The sequence below is a fragment of the Denticeps clupeoides genome, chromosome 7 (assembly GCF_900700375.1).
Source record: "Denticeps clupeoides chromosome 7, fDenClu1.1, whole genome shotgun sequence".
NCBI lineage: Eukaryota > Metazoa > Chordata > Actinopteri > Clupeiformes > Denticipitidae > Denticeps > Denticeps clupeoides.
The window spans coordinates 7,517,280-7,538,899 of NC_041713.1; the positions used below are offsets into that span (position 1 = coordinate 7,517,280).

The following is a 21,620-nucleotide window of genomic DNA, read 5'->3' on the forward strand; positions in this document are numbered from 1 at the left end:
AGCCAGCACACGCCTCACATTAATGTAAGTATCTTTCCTTGGGACAACGCTGAAGATATGATACTTTGATATGAACAATTCAGGTGTGAATGTGGAGCAGGTGTGTTATCGCTCTCACACTACATTTCCATTTAGATTTACATGTAACACTCTCTCATACAGTCACTGGAAGTCCAACATTTCACCTCATGGCAAAAGAGAATTGTTGCTCTACATAAAGGCAACCATACAGACCATACAGACACCGCATCAGAGGAAAACATCTTCTAACGAGAAGAAAGATGACGAGACAAAGGACATGGATTAATGGAACCTTCCAGAACCTGAAGTGTGATGAGACCAAGCATACTTGGCAGCAACCAGGGGAGGAGTTGAAAGAAAAAGCGTGTCTTGCGTCTATAGTCAAGCACAGTGGTGGGGGTGTCGTGGTTTAGGGCTGCATGAACGCGGCTGGCACCGGGGAGGTAAGGTTCCCCGAGAGAAACATTAGTGAATGTGGAGCGTGATCCCATCCCTTCAGAGACTGGGCCGCGGGGCAGAATTTCAACGTGAAAACGAGCTCAAAATCGCCCCCAAGATGACCCCCGCCTTGCGCCAAGCGGGTCTCAGTCCTCGAACATCTCTAACCTCCACCAGCTCCGCGATGTCACCATGGAGGAGTGGAAACCTGTGGCGCTCTAGTGAACTCCATGCCCAAAAGGGTTGAAGCAGCTCCGGAAAATGATGGTGGCCAGGCTTTTGGCACAATGTGGACATCTTCTCTTTTTTTTTTTTTTAACCAGTGGCTTAGACAATAATTGTCTAAGACACTCGCCTGTGAACCAGAAGACCCGGGTTCAAATCCCACTTACTACCATTGTGTCCCTGAGCAAGACACTTAACCTTAAGTTGCTCCAGGGAGACTGTCCCTGTAACTACTGATTGTAAGTCGCTCTGGATAAGGGCGTCTGATAAATGCTGTAAATGTAAATGTAAATGTAATTGTGCGTTCAGTGTTTTATTTTGGAAGGGACAGCAAATTGACACTGTTATGCGAGCTATACACAGACTACTTCACATTTTTTCAAAGTGTCTTATCGTCACTGTTGTCCCAGGGGAAAGATATAATATAATATTTACAAGAAATACGAGGGAGGCGCTCGCTGTGGTGAGGACGCCGCCCCACCCCTCTCCCCGTGGCTACAGGTGCCTGCCTGTTCCACTGAGGAATTATTCTCCCTGCCCTCGCCGCTCTCTCTCACGCTCCACCGTTCTCTCCTCCCTCTCTGTTCATCGCCCGCTCGCCCAGCAGCAGAGCCGGGGGGGGGACAGGCGGCCCAGTGTAGCGGAGAGGAAGACCTCGGCTGCGGCCCTCACGCCGCCCTTCGCCATCTCGGTGAGAAGGTAACCCGCTTTCTGTTCTCCTCTGGGCGACTTGTTGACGGCGATGCAGAGAAGTGTGTACGTGTGTGTGTGTGTGTAAATTTGCCACATTTGCCTGCACTTGGTGATTTGAATAGCCTTTCCCCTCAGGAGTTTGTGTTGTTTTGGTGGCAACGTAATGCCGCCAGTAACGCATAAATGTTAAGAAGGGTCCAGCGAGGGTCTGGCGTAGAAGCAGAAGTGAAGGGGGCAAATCTTACATAGACTTCAGAACCCATTCGAATGATTGTAGACCTAATGAGTTTACGTCACATTAATTCTAATCGTCAGTTCTACCTTCACAAGCGTATCGCCCTGGCCGAGTGTATCAGGCCAAACCCCTCAGTGACAAACAAAAGTCTCTTTTTTTTTTTTTAAATCTCTGGTAAAAGGCTTTCAAGTGGCACTTTACGCTGGACCCTAGTAAAATCAGCTCTCGCCAAGGTCAGCCACACGTACCTGACTTTGTTCGTATTTAAATAATGGGTCACGGTGCACACCTGCTGCTAGACGTGACTTTTGGGTGGCAGCGGTTTAACCACCGGTTCCCAGCTTGGTTTAAAGGGATCTACATACAGCGCGGAAACATGTAGGGGTGTCAAAAATTGGAGATGAATTCACGTGTGACCGTTTATCTGAATGAATGTAACTTTTGGGTTCACTGTGTCATGAAATTGGGTGCAGAAGCCAGTGTTTCGCTGAACATACCGAAGCCTTCTGCTGTACATAGTGCGTAGCTATTATTGTACGAATAAACCAACAAATAGAACAAATTTACCATAATGTTTTAGAACGAGAACATCTATAATTAAAAGGGTTTTTTAAATGTTTTTCTTCACCAGTTGTCATTTTTACTGAAACATTGTTTGTACTGGTTTTACATCTTTAATATAACATGAGGAGGAATTTGCATGAACAGCAAGCCTGGCTGACTGGGAACCACAGTGAAGTCCGTCATGTGAAAAATCTGCTGTTTAAACATTTACTTAAAAATGTATTTATTTCCTTCTTCCTCTATTTCTTTCAAGGTGTAGATTGTCAGTAATGTTTTTTTAACGGATGCTTAACTTGTGGTGTCAGTCATGTTCACAGCACCACTCTATAACAAGCCTATTTACTGGGTTAAAAAAATAATAATAACTTTTATTAATTATCTACCGGTTCCAGCCAGGGAAATCATTGATGGCCTCAAAACATCTTATTCAAAAACCTTAAGAAGGAAAGCGACATATAATTAGTAGTAATATAAAGGTGATGCAACGGCAGGTGTAATCCATTGTATTTTAATAGATTTGCGTGCATAAGCTGCACACTGGTGGTACAATGCAGATCTGTGTTGCAAAAATAATCTGGTTTCACTATTCACTTGTGTCTGTGCCCTTGCACCGTGAAACAAGATGCCACACGTCAGCATGTGGGTCTTTTGTATCATCTGAATAATCGCAAGTCACCTCATTGGGGCCAGTGTCACCTGAGACACTGTTTTAGGTACAACGCTAGCAAGTCGGACGGGTTTCCGCTCTCATCGAAAACAACGGGCGAGCGGGCCCACTGAGGATGTTCACTGATTCATTACACCTCTTTTCGTTCTGCAGCAATCGTTCACTCAGACGTTACATCTGATCAGTTTCCACAAGGAAATGCTCCAGTCTACTCCATGGCTTTACCAACTTTACTAATAAAAACTTAGTTTATTATTACTTACATAGTAGTCTATCAAGTAAATCACATTTATTACGTAAATTACTTCTTCTCTTCCACAAATAAACCTTCATGTACAGTATATGATCTTACATACATACATATACATATACACACACACACACACACACACACACACACACACACACACACACACACACACACATATATATATATATATCTCAAAACTCACACTTACCTTTTTTGAAGTTAGCTATGGCGTCTGTTGAGTTAAATATTTGGGGGGTTTTTTCTTACCTGTTTTTGTAGCAAGGAAGCACATTTGCCTCGCAAATACTCCCTAGCTTTTTCAGGACATTTTGGAGTCAAATGACTATTCCTCAGCCAGATCTAAGAGATTGTACAGATGTGCTTTTTAAAAGAGTTTTTTTTTTTTTATTTATTAGTCCTGGGCAGAACTGGCTTTGGGGCTGAAAATGCCCTTTGTTTTTCAGTCTGGGCCCTGGGCTCCACGTAGGAGTTGGTTTGCTGACCTTAAAAATTGTTTAACTTGGAAAGTTAAATATAGAAATAAATGCTATTTGCTTAAATGCCTTTGTACTGTGTAAACACATTATCGTAATGAAAGAAGCAGTGCTGTTCATGTGCAAATCCCATGTTTATATATATACATTAACGCGTCCTGGTTAAAATACCTGATTAACTGGTTAAAGAATGTGTTTCTGCTTCATTAATCATACTCTTGTATTTCATAGTGTGTTTGAATTATTTCTCTGGAAAGAAGTTACATATAGGGCTGTCTTGTTTGAACAGTGACCTGTTGTCGCACAAACCATTATTCACACAATATGAAGGATTTGATGGGGCCCGAAGAACAAACGGTTCATGTGCTGTACGGCTTTTAAATCATTTGCTTCTTAATTTTGCAAGGTTTCCGTGTTACAACATACTGCCACACCTACATTGCGAATTATGAGCCAGTTAGTTGGGTGAACCGACAACTCTAAACTTGACTTAGTGTGTGTGTGGGTGTGTGAACTGGAATGAAGGGAACCAGATGGATGACATGAACAATGTTCCTCATGTCCTGACCTCTTGCTCTGCCATTATTTGCCCTTCCAGATTTGGAAACCTCAAGGATGGGGTGCTTTGGCTTTCTCAAAGTGATGATGTTCATCTTTAACGGCATCATATTTGTAAGTTCCTGGAAACGTCAATTTCTGTATTGAGTCTAAAATAGATTATATTTCTGAAGGGTTAGGTAAGGTGCAAATCATTTTTTTTCCTTCCTGCTGGTTATTTCCTGTTGGGTCGGTTTTACATGGGAAACACATGTAATATTTGTTCAGTTGGCAGGTGCTGTGATTCTCGGAGTGGGAATCTGGGTAAAGGTGGACAGTGGCTCGATCATAGGGTTTCTGAACAAGATCCCGAATGCGACGTCGGAGCTGTCCCAGGTTCTCCACGTGGGCTACCTGTTAATCGTGGTGGGTGCTGTGCTGGTGCTGCTGGGATTCCTGGGCTGCTGTGGCGCCGTGAAGGAGAGCAAGTGCATGCTGCTGTTGGTGAGTGAAAATACACCAAAGACGCTTCACGGAAAACAGAAGATGAGGAACTAGCCTGAAGCAGTATGGGAATATATGTGTGGTCTTCTCTACACTATAACAACAATGGTTGTGTTTTTTTGCAGCATCCTTCCGTTACCAGTAATTAACCAGTAGATTTTCTGTTCTTTTACTCTTGCCCTCCCCTCCATAGTTCTTTATTATTGTCTTGGTGGTCTTCATAGCCGAGGTTGCTGGAGCCATCGTCATCCTAGTCTTCAAGCCACTGGTAAGTTTGGTGACATTACCCATGCTCACATGTCGTTTTTTTAATAAGTTCCAGTTATTTGTAAGTTCTTGCTCTTGGTTCTTTATTTTAAAATATGAAGATATTCTTTTGATCTATTTCTGTGTGTTGGTGCATGATCCATACCGGCTCCCGAATCCCATTTTCATTCTGCCTCATGGTAGAGTAGATCAGATAAAATGGTACGGACCGATACTGACGGTCCTGACACCAGGCCGTTTCTGTACAGGCACCATGGTGCGTGCAGTAAAACTCTCGAACCGTGAGCCGCGATTGCTCTCGTTCACACCGCTCATTGCACAAGCCCAAGTCTGGCGTTTAGTCTCTGTTCCAGTAGATGACATTGGTGTGCCTTTTCAGACAGAGTCACTCATTAATCAGCTCGGCATCCAGGCTAAAGAAAGCATCCAAAAAGGCTATGGAAACAACAGCGACATCACAGGCCTATGGAACGCAACCATGGAAACGGTGGGTAAACGGTGATACTAACCTCCTGAAATTGACTCTTTTTATACACTGCTTGTTGTTGCAGATGGGTAACGTTGGTCAAATGCCTAAAGTATGTTCACTGCGTTTGTCTCCACCACAGCTCAAGTGCTGCGGATTTTACAACTACACCGATTTCACTGGTTCACCTTTTGTCAAAACCACCGGCTTTTATCCCCAGATCTGCTGCGGTGCAGGGTCATACTGCACGTTAGCCAACTGCACATCCGCGGTAATGACAGTGTACCTCTTCTCATATCCTTGTTTTATACAGAGCGTCAGGATTGTCCCTAATTGACCATGTGACTTTGCTATTACAAATTGTTGTCCATGCATGGATAATGTCTATAAAGCTCTTAAGCATTGCTGGGTGCATGCCTATGATTAAATAACTCCATGCACTCTGTTTCTGTCTGCCACACAGGTAATACCTGGCTGTTTACCCAAACTGGTGACATTCATTGATTCCAATGCAGTTGTGATAATAGGTGTGGCGCTGGGCATAGCTCTTTTAGAGGTAATGTACTGCACACCCCATCATGTGACACAGCCATAAAGACTGATACAGCTGCCGTCGTCTGACCCAAATGTGTCTTTCTTTTCGTCCCCAGCTCTCTGCGATGATCGTGTCCATGGTCTTATATTGCAAAATAGGCTCGAAATGAAGCAGAATGTCATGCAGTTGATTTAATGAAGTCAGACCAATTTCAGTGCCTGTAATTGACATGCACCTAAGGTTTACTGTATTTGCTTGAAAGGTAATATGATTAAATTTTGAAGAAAATGTTATGAAAACTGACCATGTAAGTGGTCTAATTGGCTGTAGTATAAATGGGTGGATAATTTGAGAATTTAATGTGTTTTTTATTCGCAATATCTTTTCCTGCCCATTTCATCATTTTAGTTTCATATTGAATCTCGCCACTCAAGGCATTCAACCTAAAGCTTTTATATGCCAAATGTGCGCCATCTGCAGTTATAAACAGGAGTTTCTCTAATTTGCTGAACATCAGAGTAGCTGGACTACACACTTTTATACAAAATACCTATTCTGGACATTTCGGGCACGAAACTTTGACATAAATATAAATTACTGGTAATACAGTCAAAATATTATTTTTAATTTAGCCAGTCACGAGATAAACTTGTACATTTGTGTAATGTGTTTCTGACGCCCCCTGGTGGCCTGAGGCCGGTCGCTGCAGAACTTGTTCGTGTAAAATGTGTTAATAAATAAGTTCTCTCTACCCGCTCCCGTCTCACGCATCTTTCCCAGAAAACAACCAGATGATATTTTGATATCTCTCTCTGATATCTCTCTCTCTCTCTCTCTCTCTCTCTCTCACACACACACACACACACACACACACACATACACGAAAAAAAGAAAGTATTTTACAGGTAGCAGGGCCTTTATCAATTACGTTACATTTACCAGTGGACAATTTTTTTTGGTGCTGGCAGACACCCGAACAACAAACATTCCAGTGCTTCACAGGGTGTGTTCTTTTGTATGTTTCAGTGTTAGTCTGTGGATTTGGGAAGGATTTTTAATAATATTCTGTCGCTGCCATTGGGTGAACAGCATATGAAAATATAATAAATTAGCAAATTTCATACATACAGTATATTCTAATATGTCATAATTTTTTTAATACAATGGTATAATGTGTTAGACTATAATGCACCATGCGACCATTCATCTCAGAGTTCAGTAAATTTGTACAAATTTTGATATATTTGTTTAAGTAAAAAAAATGTATCTTAATTCGGGCGACTCACCCATTTGCTCATATGTAACTTTTCAGAGGGAAGATTAATATGTCCATGGATGACAAAGAGGGAGTGTGAGAGAGACAGAGAAAGATTTCCTGGCAAATACGATCAGCTCGTGTGTGTGCGGAGATGGGCTGGTCGCTTTCTTAGACCACATCTTCGGCAAACATCTCCAGAGTTTCTCATCAGCTGCGAAGTTTCAGTTCCACCTTTAAAAAAAAAGTTCGACGTTTCGGTTCCACCTTAAGTGCAGTTTATCTGACTGCATCCTACATGGCAATTCGCTAAATTAACAGAAATTATGTTTTGTTATGTTGTATTATAGTATAGTATAGTCTTTATTTTTGATTAAATAAGGTTAAATAGGAGAAGTTTTGACAAGTGACCCGGTGTTTAACCAGTGCCCAGAGATAAGAAGGAGCAAGTCCATTCATCACCTTCATCTACTGGGCAACATGGCTTTAATGCCCACTTGTTGTCCGTGTGTGCATATTACGCACAAAGAAAAATGTTTCTTACAAATTAAAATAATTAAAAAATACCATATATATAGCGATAAAAGTAAATTTTATTCATAATAATGAGCACCCAACAATCTCCGAGCATGCTCTTCAATGACAAGTCTAAGCCTTATCAGGGCTCTTAGTTTGTAAACTCGATATTCTATAGAAATCGAACGAGAATTGCTGGTGTCTTCCTATTGTAAGTCGCTTTGGATGAAAGCGTCTGCTAAATAAAGTAAAGTAAAGTAAAGTAAAGCATTTCTGAAACTGTTTACTGATGTGAGCCTGGCGCCCCCTACAGGCGAAACAGCGGCACTGCAGTCGTACGAGCGTCGGTTAAGGTGGAGCGGAACATTCGAACCTCCGCGCCGCGCGTCGCTGAGGAGGAGTCGCGGCTTTCACGCCCACCGGGGAGCCGCGAGAACGCCGCCGCCGTTCCTTCCAGTCCGAAGTGTCCGGGACTCTCCCCTCGACTGCGCGGCTGCGGGGATGTCCCGTTCGTAAGAGCGCGTCCACTCCTGCGGGCTTCCCGCCTGGCTGCTTTGCTTTTTCGGGGGCTGGGCAGGTGCCTGCGGAAGAGGCCCGGAGGGGGGCGAACATGTCGGCTGGGAAGGGAGCACCTGTGGCCGCGAAGTAAGTGAAGGGCGAATTGTGTCGGGCGCCTTCCTGCATTTTAACGCGCCGCTCGAACCGCCGCCGGAAAGCAGAAGAACTGACGGTGTCGTGTCCTGTTCGGCTTTCTGACCCACCGCCTCATTCTGAGCGACACGTGACCTGTCCGTCCGGTCCAGTCCAGACAATCCGCACCCGGGTCCTGGCCTGGAATCAGCTAGACTGGCGGAACATGGTTCTAATGGGTTAATCATATGTGTTTATGTGCGTTCGTGTTAAAGTATGTTTTAGGGCTGATATAACATGTTGTAGTAAAGTATATGAATAGTATATGATACCTGCCTGTAAAAGTGTAGTATAAAAGTACTATAATATCTCATGGTGTTGTAGTATGGAATAATATAGGAATAGTACAGTATGTCTTCCTCTTTTAGTGAAGTATATGAGATATGAATAGTAATATATACGTGCCTGTAAAAGTGCAGTATAGAATAGGAATAGTATAATATTCCTTTGTGTTAAATAAAATAGGAATAGTACAGTATGCCTTGTTATAGAGTAAAGTATATGAATAGTATAGTATACCTTCATTTTAAAATGTAGTATAGGAATAGCGTTACTTGCCCCTCGGATATAGTATTTCAATACTATAATATGCCTTCCTGTTATGATGTAGTGCAGTTATGAGTTAATTTTGTTTTCCTTTCATATGAGTCTTCCCTTTTTTGTTTGAAGTTCTTGTTCCTTTTCTGTCTCTGTAACTTTTCAGCTCCACACAAATGAATCTGCAAGACTGCCTTGACGAGTGTATGGAGGCCTTGGACCTTTTCCTCAACAACCAGTTCAGTGAGAGTCTGGACAAGCTGAGACCGCGGTATGGGTTCAGTTCGTCTGTAAAGTTACTAGTTTGACGCTGTAGATTCTCTTCAGTTGTTACTGAAGTAAATGGCAGTAACGCGATGAATAAATCAGTATTGTTGAGGCTGCGATGCTGATAGTCCCATGGTGAAGGTACAGGTCCTACAGGGGTGTAGGAATCCCTGTGAGATACCTGCAGTGACCTTTGTGTCCAGGAGCAATGCACTTCTCCCAGAGGGACTGAACCTTGACACTCGCAGTGCTCCAGCCGCGCAATGTGTTGCTCCGCTGACTGATGGCGTGAGCCGCAAGCCACTCGTCTCCACCAGGATGTGAATTGTTTGCTGAAGTTCACACCCAGGGCGCCATGGTTGGCAAGGAACGCCTAGCATATAAACATACCGCGCCAGAGCATGTGTGACAGAGGGTATTAGGTGGGGCAGAAGGAACAGAGAGGGCACAAAGCATCTAATTATTATTAATTTTTTGCTAAGGTAGTCAGTTAATTATAATAATGTGCTATTCAGTCCCTCCGAGACATGGTTTTAATATAAAAAAAAAAATTAAATGCATTTTTTTTTATTTGTAGAGAGAAAGTGAAATTGCATGAAGGTAGTTGTTTCCAATGACGAGAAAATGTTGGTAAATGTGAGACATTCATCTCGTGCTGCCTGCTTGTCGGTGGCTTGATGGCCTGGCGGATAAGGAAGTGGATCCGTAGTCGGAAGGCGGCTGGTTCAAATCCCGAACTGCCACTGAGGTGCCGCCACTGAGCAAAGCACCGTCCCCACACCCTGCTCCCCGGGCGCCTGTCATGGCTGCCCATTGCTCACCAAGGGTGATGGATAATGCAGAGGACACATGTAATTCTGTCACCGTGTGCTGTGCTGCAGTGTTTCACAATGACAATTTCACATCTTCACTTTACTTAAGGACATTTAAAAGATGTGTAAAGTTAGACCAATGTTTCGACAGTTTGGGCCGAAATGGAATAAAATGGAAGGTTGTGCAGAATTCTCAGGGCCTGGTTGAATTTCTTTGGCTTGTTGCGCTCGTAACATGTAAAAATGTTATGGTGGCAGTATGTGCGTGTGAATCAAATCTCTTCCAGAGCGAAGGACAGCATGTACCACTCCCTGATCTACGCCACCGTGCTGGAGATGCAGGCCATGATGACGTTCCAGCAAGACGACATCGCCAGCGCCAGCAACACCATGAAGTACGCACAGGAGGTCTGTCAAAGGTGAGCCGTTCCTCTCGCGTTCCTTCGCCAGGTAAACCTCATCCGTTCCACTGGCTACTTGATCAAGCGCTCAAGGAAAATGGAAAAGCTTCCAGAAGTTCCGCAACGTGATTAGACCATTAGGTGGTCCGTATTTTCCACGCAGCGCGATCCTTCCCCAGTTCCCCAGCTACGATTCCACCCCGTCCTGATCTAAGCAAATTGGCGGCATTTACATGGCTCAGGGACACAATGGTAGTAAGTGGGATTTGAACCTGGCTCTTCTGGTACATAGGCGGGTGTGTTACCCACTAGGCTACTACCACCCATGCACAGTGAGCTTCTCACATGGCGCATGTGAAGAACACACATGTCGACCCCATAGACACCCCCCCCCCACCACACACACACACACACACACCCACACACACGCATACACACACACCACCTATACAATCATCTGTCCCGGGTTTCTAACCCGTCAAACCACAAGACACACGAAAATAAACTCAAGCTGCCACGTTATATCTTGGTCTTAAAGTGACACTTGAGTTTCTGGTTACTGTGTCATCATTTTTAGTAGAACGTCTTAAAATTTTTTTTTATTGCAGGTTTCGCAGAAAGTCCAGCAGTCTGGGATCGAAGGCCTCAGGAGAGGAGCTTTCAGAAGGTTGAACAGCCTCACTGCGCTCAGCCAGCTGTGATGAACGTTGTTTAAATGCACGTTGTAAGTTGTAGTGTGTGTGTGTGTGTGTGTGTGTGTGTGTGTGTGTGTGTGTCTGTGTGTTTTATGTGCAGAACAGCTCCACGCTGAAGTCTGTTACGCCGAGTGCCTGCTGCAGAGAGCCGCTCTCACTTTCCTCCAGGTCCGTATCAACCAAAATAAGCAGCAGGCCCCTGTCTCTTTTACCTTCCAGTCTGACCTATGTAATGTTCTCACAGGATGAAAACATGGTAAACTTTATCAAGGGAGGACTCAAAGTGCGCAGCAGTTACCTCATTTACAAGTCAGTGTTTAGAAACTTTCTTTCTATTTTTCTTCCGCTAGAAGGGCCGTTTTGGACCCTACTTTCAAGGAGCTGTGTATCGCTTTTATCGTGGAGAGGGTGACCCTACCATGCACCTACTATGCACAGGGTGACATTATTTCACGTCACCCTGAAGACTGGCTCGATTGAAAGATCTGGCACACCCTACTTTCACATTTTGGTAGATTTCAGCCCACGCCGTTGAGTACGTCACACATACAGGTGTAGCCCGGCGTCCACCTCCTCCCTTTGTCCTCCATTTGCTTCTGTCCACTATGTTCCTGACATTCCTCGTGCAGAGGAAATGTTGACGGACATCTCCAGTGTGATCGCCGCTGTGTCTTACCAGCGTTTCAATTCAAGCACTCTGATTGGCAAACATTAGTGAACACACATGAGCTACGTCTTATTCATCAGTGTTAGTAGCGAGTAGCACACGGCACCGTTTCACCCAGTTTGCCTTGTCGCCCAGTGCTGCTGGAGCTTATCTGATTGTGCTTTTTACGTTTGTGAGCATTGCATTGTTCCGTGAGTGATGTCATTCCCTCTTATCCTCCAGGGAGCTCCACACCTTCATCCAATCGCATGGCTCTCAGACGGGACCCAACCATGCACAGCTCGAAGGGGGGCTGTCTTTTGGCATCGGAGCCTTCAACCTGGTACGTTCCAGAAGAGTGAAATTCCTCAGGTCACTGGGAAGTGTCAGACTGGCCTAACTCTGTTTTTTTTTTGTACTTTCTGTCCACCCCAGACTCTCTCGCTGTTTCCTGCTCGGATACTCAAGATTTTGGAATTTGCTGGTTTCTCTGGGGACAAGGTGGGTGTGGGGAGTAGGCAAAATTTCAAACATTCAGGCACTGGGGCAGCAATTAAATCAAACCTGTTCTTCGCTAATTTTTCTGCAAACATAACCCAGTTTTTGGGCAGCTCCAGCATTCAGCTGTGTGTGAAACATCACATCTGTCAGTGGTGGCTTGGAACATGCGGAACAAAACAGTGAAAGCAGGTGCCATGTTTCGCTTGAAAACGACACTGTGTCCGTTACAACAAGCCACCAGGAAGATCCAGGCACTGCTACTGTCCAAACCATCACCCATGTTTTGGATGAGTGAGCTGTTCTCCCACAGTATTGTTTGTGAGTGTGTGTGTGTGTGTGTTTACTACAGGAGTTCGGCCTTTCTCAGCTGCACTATGGTGCCCTGTCTCATAATCTGCGCTCCATGCTGTGCGCCCTGCTGCTACTCTGCTACTACACCTTCCTGTCCTTCATACTGGGTAACGTTTCAAAGATCATACAGAGCCTATTGGCTCCCCTTGCAACAATTAAGGGAAAATTTACATTTTATTTATTCAGAGAAAAAAAAATGTATACGTTTGTTCCACTCTTAGCTTCTTTTTTTATATACAAAATGTTGTTGGAAGGACTATATCATTATGTCATTATAAATATTATTTCCAGATATTAGCTTGAATGCGTTGTAGGCTGTCATTGCATTAATTTGGATCAAATGATTTTCTTTGGATAAATAATTAATCACTAGCTTGATTTAGACGTCAGGGTAGTTTACCTGTCTGAGACAACACTATAACACTACGAACACTACAACAAAATGGTTTCATTTATGGATAGAATGTAAAATTTGAATTTTCACCAATTGAAATAATACTGACCACAAAGAATTGCTCTCAGGGTCCTGAATGGCCCAGTCCAGGACACGAACCATGGCTGGACCTGTGGTTCCAGTGGTTGTCAAGTCAAAAGGTCAAATTAAACCAAATTAAAGGTCTTTTATGTTGAAGCCATTCATCCCCCTCTTTCCATCTGAAGAATTCAATTGAGGCCCATAGCATGCTGTACCAAAACAAAACCTTTTCATATTAAGGCCAACAGTATTGACCTTTGACCATCTTCTCACATTTGAGAAGTATTCTTCATTGGACTTTTTTTTTTTTTTTTTTTAATTAGAATTGTCTTTCATCTTACCACCCTGTATGCTGAGCACAGCCAGTTGCTTCCATGAATTCCTGCTGCTCTTTTAAGGTTCCCTTTGGCCCCTTTGCCACCTCCCTGCTGAGTTTTCTCATTGCCTGCTCATCAGTTCTGGAGGGATGTCCTGATCTTGGCAAAGCCTCTCCTTGTCTGCTCCCGCTCACTGAGCTGGATCCCTGCCACTGGTGGACAACTTGTAGCGCTACAGCACCGGACAATGGTCTAGAGGGGCAGGAGATAATAGCGTTCTGCATGCAGGGGCTGGCGCCTTGCCTTTGCCGCCTTCTTGTCCTGAATCGAATGCATCAGACCATGTGATGCAATGTGCACACGAATGTGTAAACATTGTAAATGGGTGTTTGAATGATTCTTCTGTAGCTGCAGAAACCAGGAAACCAGGGCGGTTGAGCCTCAGCGTTAGTTTACGGCCTCCTGTGGGGGTCTTGGGATATGTCGAGGTACACTTAGAAGCAGAAGCGGTTGGTTCAACCGAACCTGAAGCAACACTGCCAACCACAATCTGTTAACCCCCCTGTCCAATGTGATTGGAAGTTGACTCAATCTGGCCTGACCTTTTAGTACTTGTCCATGACACTGAAAAGCATATTTATTTAGAAGATGGATGGTATTTGAATTAAAATCTTGATTTCGGCCTTTGTATGAACAGTATCTGAAACTCGTGTTTTAAAACACCGATGACAACCATGGAGATAAGTGTAGTGTACTGGAGGTGTTTATCTGCCCTCTGTGGTTTCAACGTTTCTTGACATTTCGTGATGCAACCCTTCCTGTTAGTGTCCACACTGTTCTACGACATGCAAGCATTGCATTCTCTCCCATTCATGTCAAAATTTTCATCATCTTACTACATCCAGTTGTCACAATTAAATGAATATAGCTGCCTCTAGTCCGTACTAAGAGGGTGAGAGTAGAGGTCACTGAGACATTAAAGGCCACTTGTTCTTTTACTAAATGTGTAAAAAGAGGGACATCCGAGTGTATTTGTTTTCACTGTTTTCTCATTTGTTCCACAGGGACCGGCGAGGGGGACGTGGCCGACGCCGAGAGTCTGCTGAAGCCGTTTCGCCTGCGTTACCCATGTGTGAGTGACGCTGCTGCAGTTCTTTTTGACAGGGGAAGGGTATTTTTGCAAAAAAAAAAAAAATTTTTTATTTATGCCTCCTATTTTTTTATAAAAGCAAGTTTCATTGTTCTACTGTGATTTTTATTTAGCCAGACATCTTTATCCACAGCAACTTACAATTAGTAGTTACAGGGACAGTATCCCTGGACCAACTTTGGGTTAAATGTCACAATGGTAGTAAGTTTTATCCTGTGATTTTGTGGTCTTCTGGTTCATAGGTGTGTGTCTTACCCACTAAGATACTACCACCTCTGGTGCCAGAAAACTACAAAGCTCCTGGGTGTTTTTGGAATTTCAGTAGTATTAAGTGGTATCATCAGTCTCAAGTCCAATTATTAATCTGTCGTTGTGCTCTCTCTCTCTTTCTCTCCCCAGAGCGCCATTTTCCTCTTTTTTGCTGGCAGAGCTGAGGAGATCAAGGGAAACATTGATGAGGTGAGTAAATATATTGCAAGTCTTTTTTTGTCCCTCTTCTCATGCATTTTAACTGCACAACAACAACAAAAAAAACATTGCAACATGCATTATAAGTTGCAGGAAAATCCAGAGGCACAGAATGTTGCTTCTTCATCTGGCTTTATTAAGACTTTACTGTGTCCCTTCTGCCAGGCAGTGGTGCTGTTTGAAGAAGGCTGCAAGGCCCAGCAGGCCTGGAAGCAGTTCCACCACATGTGCTACTGGGAACTGATGTGGTGCTTCACCTACAAGCGTGTGTGGAAGATGGCATACTTCTACGCCGACCTGCTGAGCCAGGAGAGCCGCTGGTCCAAGGCAAATACGCACACAGCTCATCCGCCCAGGCCGTGCTGTAGCTCTATATCCACAGTGCTTACTGAACAGGGTCATGGGTAAATACTGCATCAGGCTCTAGGCTTTAAGGACCAGGATGAAGAAATGTGGTAGTACAAAGAGCAAATGTACCCACCTTAACCTGACGTTTGTGTATCTGTACTAAATTTGTGGCGATTTTTTACATATGGGCATTTTGGCCAACTTTAGAATGAAAAATGACCATATTTTTTATCTAAACTTGTAATGATTTCATTTTTTAATTAATCAATATTTTGATGGAATTAATTTTCTATATTTTTACATTTCAAACATAGTCAGAAGCCATGTTTTTGACTCCCAACTGCTTCTGTGTATTCATTGTTAAGTCATTTGGATTTTCTTTAATTTCTCTAAAATATTTATACCTTCATATTGAGCTTTGACAATAGAAAGGGGTTTCATTTGATATCTCAGTTTGCCCAAAATGTCACTTACACCATTTAATGGCTTACATTTTAACATCTTATATACAATGTGAAACTTGCTGTTCCTTTGTATTTTTAACAGACTTATTATCATATTATGACACTTTATTAAAAAAATCGGTGTGGCATTAGAAGGATGACATTAGAAGCTTTTCTTCTCAAATGAGTGGATTAAGCATGTGATAGAGTATTTATAGAGACAGATATTGAAATAATAGTGATAAGAGTACTTTTAACTTTGACACTAAAGTACCATTTTTATTTCATTCAGTTTGAAGGGTAAATATTTAGCTTCAGAAATCTCTCAGTACAGTCCACCACTTAAAATAGGAAAGATTAAATGAATGCTTTCACTCTTTGTTTTCAGGCTATGTATATGTACATGAAGGCTGCCTGCCTCAGCATGCTGCCTCAGGGAGAGGCTCGGCCCTTCGGCGAGGATGAGGTGGAACTCTTCAGGTAAGAACATGGATTACCTGAATGATCAAGGGCACATACAGATCACTTGCTCTCCGGCGGATATTTGTACCCCTCTCTCACATGCCAATCTCTCATAGACAGGTACCCACCTTCAAGCAGAAAATAGCAGGCAAGTCTCCGCCCACGGAGAAGTTTGCCATTCGCAAGGCCAGACGCTACAAAGCCAGCTGCCCCATTCGGCTCCAAGTGCCAGTGCTGGTAAGAGGACATTGTCTTAATCACTTAATACCATACTTCATAATAAACAGTTATAAAGCATGGAAAAAATATAGAAATATTAATAATAAATCTTTGTATAGGTTTGGTTTAATTTTCCCACCTTTGTTTTGATGCATCTAGTCATTTACAGGTCATTTTCTGACTGTTTTTACATTGTAAAACCAAACTCAGATCTATGAAATAACACAAAGTTATGGATTAAGATATACAAATGGAAACAAAGCTAAATGTTTCATGTTTTACTCTTCAAAGTAGTGAACTTTTACTGTGATGGCAGCATTTCACACTCTTGGCTTCTCTCAACCACCTAAAAGTAGACAACGGGGATGGTTTTCCATCAGCATAGATGCGTTCAAACTTTTGAGTGGTAGTGTTCATGTATATTGTTTTCCAGGAGATGATGTACATGTGGAATGGCTTTACCATGATCAGCAAACGGCCCGAGCTCACCGAGGGAATGATGGAGACTCTACTGGAGGCAGAACTTTCTTTACAAAAGTCACCTGGTATTGCAACCTATTTTTCCAGCTATTTTAAAACCATGCAAACTGTAGCTTGTAAATTGTAAAAATATTCTGGAAGCTGTGTTCGCTTAAGGAAATAGAGGATATTAATATTACACAATCTGCTTATTTAACACAATAAGTCTTATTTTATTACATAATTCGGTGTAAAAACTGCAAAGTGTTTCTCTTCCAGTGAATGAGTTCACAGTGGACGACACCTGTGTGGTTCTGCTGCTGAAGGGCCTGTGTTTGAAGAACCAGGGTAAGATCCAGGCTGCAGAGGGCTGCTTCAACACTGTTTACAACAGGCCAGTACCAATTATTTATATGTCATACAGTTCATAAACTGTGACCTTGCTGGGTCTAGTGTAAACATGCGATGTCTATAAACGGGCCGCTGCCTGTATGTTTTCTGTACATGTTCTACTCCTATAACCATCATTTTAAAGTCAATTTCTCCTCCCCCTGTATCTCAAGTGAGAAGAAGATAAAATTGGACCACTACCTTATTCCAAATGCTCTTTTGGAGCTTAGTCTGTTATACATAGACCTGGGCCGGAAGGAGCAAGCGGTCAAGCTGCTACAGAAAGCAAAGTAAGTCCTCAATTATGACAGCACAAAGCACTAAGTAAATATTGGCCTGAATATAAGACTCTTTAAATCACTTGTTACAATTGCGCTTCTTTGTCTACAATCCCACGTTTGCCTTCTAATCAGACCTATATGGTATATTTGCATTTCTCAATGTTTTCAGTCAATCTGTAATTCTGATACCTTCTAATATAGCTAATTTACTAACATGAGTCATGGTCGTCCTATGGCTGCTCTGTCTTTCATTTGTAATGTACATGATGTTATCATCCTAGTCAGCTTCCAGCTGTCAAGCAATTTCATGACTGTCTTTCACACATCCATAATTCACCTGCTATACTGTTTGGCTCAGAAACAACTACAAGGAGTACTCCATGGAATCACGCACCCAGTTCCGCATTCACGCCGCCCTCTCCAAACTCAAAGCAGACACCAGCGATGAGGGCGAAACGACGGTCCTGTGAAGGGAGTCATCTTGGATACAACCCACAATACTGCATTCTGTCTGAAATTGATCTAGGTTATTGGAGAGCAGCTCTTCTACATCCATCCACCTTCAAGAACCACAGATTGTTATTGTGGACTGCTGTGGGATCTTCTACTTGCACGTCCCATTTCATTCATTTGCTGCTTATCTCTAAGGCCAAAGCATTTCAGTGGTAATATTGAAGAACCAATTGTTATCAAGAGCTGATAGGAAACCCCCCAGAAATCTGCATTTAACATGCACTTTCATCTAGAGCAGGTACCACACTGCCACAGATAATGGTATGGAGCCAGAATAAGGTCACACTTTGTATGTAATATCCCCCTCAGAGAGTGAATTTCCTTCACCCGCTCGCTCAAGTTGACACTTCAATGCTATTGGCTGATGAGTCCAGGGTTCAGGATTGGCTATAGTCAAATTAGCTAAATATGTGATGTTTTCGGGGTACAGAAATATGTGCCACCGACACAGTATTCAGATGCTCCTTTAAGGAGTTTTAGTGTGAAACTATTTTACATGAAAACACCGCCTGATTGCATACTTTGGGTTAAGGGTTTAGTGTTTTAAGGAAATAATAATTAATATATTAAACTTTACATTTTACACTTGAGCTGAGATGCATTAACTGTTTGAACGGTTATGAGCTTTAATTTCAATAGTATTTTACAGAGCAATCATTTAATGTTGAAATCAGCTTTTACATTCAAATTAAGACTTCCATTCAATCAGAAGCCAAAAATGTACGTGGGGGAAAAAAAAATCTGTTTGCCACCACGACCAATTCACATGCGCTTTTTAAACGAGAGTGTGAAAGAAGTATTTAATTCATGGCAAATTGTTGTTGTTGTTAAACTATGATGTAATAAAAGGAGGAATTTCTAAGCAGTGTTGTTTACTGCTCCATCCGTAGTGTCCACGGTTCTTCAGCAGCACTCAACTGGCACGTAACTCTGAAATGAGGCCGCTGCTCTCTTTTAGTCCTGACAGAGGCGCTATGTTTTACGATGCAGCTGCTGATGCAGAAGGTGTGGTGGTCATTCCCTGTTCCTCATCTTTCTTCCTCCGTTTCAACAGCTTCCTCTTCTTTTTCTCCTCCTTCTCGATCTCGCTGACCATCTCCTGGAACTTTGGGCTCCTGGGGTCCAGCGTGTGGCCGAAACGCTCCCGCGCCTCAGCAAGCAGCCACTCGCGGCGGGCCTTATCCTCCTTCTGCTTCTGTTTCGCTTCCTTCTTCTCTCTGCGCCAGTCGGCCACCATTTTAGGCATTTTGGCCATGTTTGCAGCGATCAGCTTCTCCCTGTGGGTCAGTTGGAGAAATGTGTTAATACTTCTACACCATGTACAGGATAGACTATGCAATTGCATCATGCCAACTCATGGGCCACTCAAACCTAATGTAGGAATACTACTTTATATAAAAGCTACAAAAAGCCGCAAACAGGATGTTGTGCCGGCATTTTTCCCGAAAAAATGTATTTAACCCACTGGTTCTTCAGAGTCTCATGTGACAAACAAAAAAATATACATATACCATTTGTGATCCTTTTTACATTACAGCAACTGCAATGATTTGCAGGGGAATCTTTCCCCTTATGATGACATAAGAGGACAAATTCCAGATCTGCTCAGGATCATTGAAGTGAGTGTCTACTCCATACATTCAGGGTGAAGGCCAAAGGCAAGTAAGACAGCTGTAGTGTTTATTAAAGTAATGGCAAAGATGACATTAGTGATATATATACATGTGTGTGTGTGTGGAGTCCACCTTTACGACCCTTTTTCAGCTATCCAAGCAACTGTAGGTCAATATAACCCAGCCTTGCTCCCACATGTGTATCAACTATAGATATATACACACTAGACATTGCATTCAGCAGTCATATTTGGACGGGATTCCAAGCTCGTCACACTTCTCTGACAGTACGAGGGAACATGCCGGACTTTTGCTCCACATACAGCTACAGTAATGAGTGAACTAAGAATTCATGCATAACATTTCATAACTATGATTTTATTTTATCATCTTGTACATTACAAAAGTTGGACAAATAACGTTATTGATGTTACAGACCAGAGCATCTGTGTTCCCACCCCTTCTGTACTGACAACTGTAAATATTGTACAGTTAGTTCACAGTCTATAGTTCTTGACAAAACTATACAAAATGACTGTGCATGGACCTGCCCTGTCTATAGTAATTTTTCCCCCAAAAAATAACTATAGGTGCCATTGAGCAAAGCGCCGTCCCCACACGCTGCTCCCCGGGCGCCTGTCATGGCTGCCCACTGCTCACCAAGGGTGATGGTTAAAAGCAGAGGACACATTTTGTTTGTCATTGTTTCACAATGACAATCACTTCACTTTCTAATCTAGTGATTATATCTACGTACATCAATAAGTCTTTGCCGCCCACAACCCCAAGGTTCCGGCTGGGAACTTCCCACAATATCTATATAATATAGGGGGGTAGTAGACTAGTGGGTAACACACTCACCTATGAACCAGAAGGCCCAGGTTAAAAATCACACTTACTACCATTGTGTCCCTGAGCAAGACACTAACTACTGATTGTAAGTCGCTCTGGATAAGGGCGTCTGATAAACGCTGTAAATATAAATCTGTAGTTTTGGAGATGCCATGATTCAGTGGCCGAACACCACAAGCTGGTTCTTGTCAAAGTCGCTTTAAAACCCACAAATTACCCACTGCAACCATAAAATCGATATTACTCACGACACCTGTCATTCTATTATTATTCTGTTATCGGCTGATCGGCGTGTCACCTCTCGCGACGCTTTTCGTCCAGCTCCCTTTCCTTTGCGGCGATGTTCTTCAGCATGTCTTCGAGCGGAGGGTGCCATTCTTTCTCCTCCGCGACGATCGCGTCAAGTTGCGCGCTGCTGGGCCACAACGTCGCCGGGTCGATGCCTGATGCGGAGCCGTAGCGTCCGAAGAGCTTGCGGTCATACTTGGCCGTCTTTTGCCACTCGAGCGTCTTCTCGCTCCCCTTGTCGGGGATGTAAGGGTCCTTCAGATTAAACCTCAGCGGCTTCGGGTTGTACTTTGCAATCTGCTGCACGACGCCACCAGAAAATATCGCTGGAGCAAGCGATTTTGGTGAAGGAACAGCGTGAAATATCGCGACCCTCCTGGACAGCAAGGAGGCCGCCATCTTCGTTGAAGACCTTATGGTGACGTCACTTGTGCGTAGCGTAGGTTTTATAGGTGGCCTTTTTCGTGCCTTGCTAAAATGTACCATTAAATGAAAAAAGTAGGAAAGAAAAACACTGAATGTCTAAACTTGTATTCATGTTTACAGCAATAGCGTGTTAAACTAAATTGATACTTATTGAATAATATGATGTATGTCATGGCTCCCAATTTTTCAGCATAACAGTCATGTTGTATTCATCTAGACATGTTGAAGAGTTCCCATGAATCACCCCTTGAACATTAAACTATTCAGAAACTATTAAACCATTTGTTTTATTTTACTGAGGGTGGGTATTTAGAAACACGTTTAAAGGAGTTTTTCTTTTTTTAAACCC

General features: G+C 43.0%; 3 protein-coding genes across 6 annotated transcripts; 2 read left to right on the top strand and 1 right to left on the bottom strand.

Annotated features, from left to right (window-relative positions):
- The first annotated feature begins 1,228 nt into the window (after positions 1-1,228).
- Positions 1,229-6,652, top strand: tspan34b (tetraspanin 34b). 2 transcript variants are annotated; one of them, XM_028987043.1, is made up of 8 exons: positions 1,229-1,383; positions 4,186-4,259; positions 4,413-4,628; positions 4,822-4,896; positions 5,275-5,382; positions 5,504-5,632; positions 5,825-5,917; positions 6,012-6,652. In XM_028987043.1, the coding sequence occupies exons 2-8, from the start codon at positions 4,203-4,205 to the stop codon at positions 6,063-6,065; spliced, it is 732 nt and encodes a 243-aa protein (XP_028842876.1). In that variant the 5' UTR covers positions 1,229-1,383; positions 4,186-4,202; the 3' UTR covers positions 6,066-6,652. The 2 variants fall into 2 exon arrangements, with proteins under 2 accessions (XP_028842876.1, XP_028842877.1); XM_028987044.1 differs by having other exon boundaries at positions 1,229-1,375.
- A 1,207-nt stretch (positions 6,653-7,859) lies between these two features.
- LOC114794524 (tetratricopeptide repeat protein 39A) lies at positions 7,860-18,954 on the top strand. 3 transcript variants are annotated; one of them, XM_028987138.1, is made up of 18 exons: positions 7,860-8,312; positions 9,061-9,165; positions 10,261-10,392; positions 10,983-11,041; positions 11,170-11,237; positions 11,314-11,378; positions 11,959-12,058; positions 12,151-12,216; positions 12,566-12,674; positions 14,424-14,491; positions 14,909-14,968; positions 15,143-15,304; positions 16,157-16,248; positions 16,347-16,467; positions 16,883-16,994; positions 17,188-17,302; positions 17,472-17,588; positions 17,938-18,954. In XM_028987138.1, the coding sequence occupies exons 1-18, from the start codon at positions 8,278-8,280 to the stop codon at positions 18,047-18,049; spliced, it is 1,698 nt and encodes a 565-aa protein (XP_028842971.1). In that variant the 5' UTR covers positions 7,860-8,277; the 3' UTR covers positions 18,050-18,954. The 3 variants fall into 3 exon arrangements, with proteins under 3 accessions (XP_028842971.1, XP_028842972.1, XP_028842973.1); XM_028987139.1 differs by lacking the exons at positions 7,860-8,312; positions 9,061-9,165; positions 10,261-10,392; ... (4 more) ...; positions 12,151-12,216; positions 12,566-12,674 and having other exon boundaries at positions 14,458-14,491; positions 15,147-15,304; XM_028987140.1 differs by lacking the exons at positions 7,860-8,312; positions 9,061-9,165; positions 10,261-10,392; ... (7 more) ...; positions 14,909-14,968; positions 15,143-15,304 and having other exon boundaries at positions 16,239-16,248; positions 16,351-16,467.
- gadd45gip1 (growth arrest and DNA-damage-inducible, gamma interacting protein 1) lies at positions 18,694-21,263 on the bottom strand. The gene is made up of 2 exons (XM_028987141.1): positions 20,856-21,263; positions 18,694-19,369 (listed from the first exon to the last, which is right to left on the bottom strand). The coding sequence occupies exons 1-2, from the start codon at positions 21,242-21,244 to the stop codon at positions 19,072-19,074; spliced, it is 687 nt and encodes a 228-aa protein (XP_028842974.1). The 5' UTR covers positions 21,245-21,263; the 3' UTR covers positions 18,694-19,071.
- Between the last annotated feature and the right edge of the window lie 357 nt (positions 21,264-21,620).

Bases quoted from the DNA above. Each gene is read 5' to 3' on its own strand.
- tspan34b (XM_028987043.1), top strand. From the start codon at position 4,203: ATGGGGTGCTTTGGCTTTCTCAAAGTGATGATGTTCATCTTTAACGGC. The intron at 4,897-5,274 runs GTAAGTTTGGTG...GTGCCTTTTCAG, and splicing joins TCCTAGTCTTCAAGCCACTG to ACAGAGTCACTCATTAATCA. The intron at 5,918-6,011 runs GTAATGTACTGC...TTTCGTCCCCAG, and splicing joins TGGGCATAGCTCTTTTAGAG to CTCTCTGCGATGATCGTGTC.
- LOC114794524 (XM_028987138.1), top strand. From the start codon at position 8,278: ATGTCGGCTGGGAAGGGAGCACCTGTGGCCGCGAA. The intron at 15,305-16,156 runs GCAAATACGCAC...CTTTGTTTTCAG, and splicing joins AGGAGAGCCGCTGGTCCAAG to GCTATGTATATGTACATGAA. The intron at 16,468-16,882 runs GTAAGAGGACAT...ATTGTTTTCCAG, and splicing joins GGCTCCAAGTGCCAGTGCTG to GAGATGATGTACATGTGGAA.
- gadd45gip1 (XM_028987141.1), bottom strand. From the start codon at position 21,244: ATGGCGGCCTCCTTGCTGTCCAGGAGGGTCGCGATATTTCACGCTGTT. The intron at 19,370-20,855 runs GTGACACGCCGA...ACTGACCCACAG, and splicing joins GACGAAAAGCGTCGCGAGAG to GGAGAAGCTGATCGCTGCAA.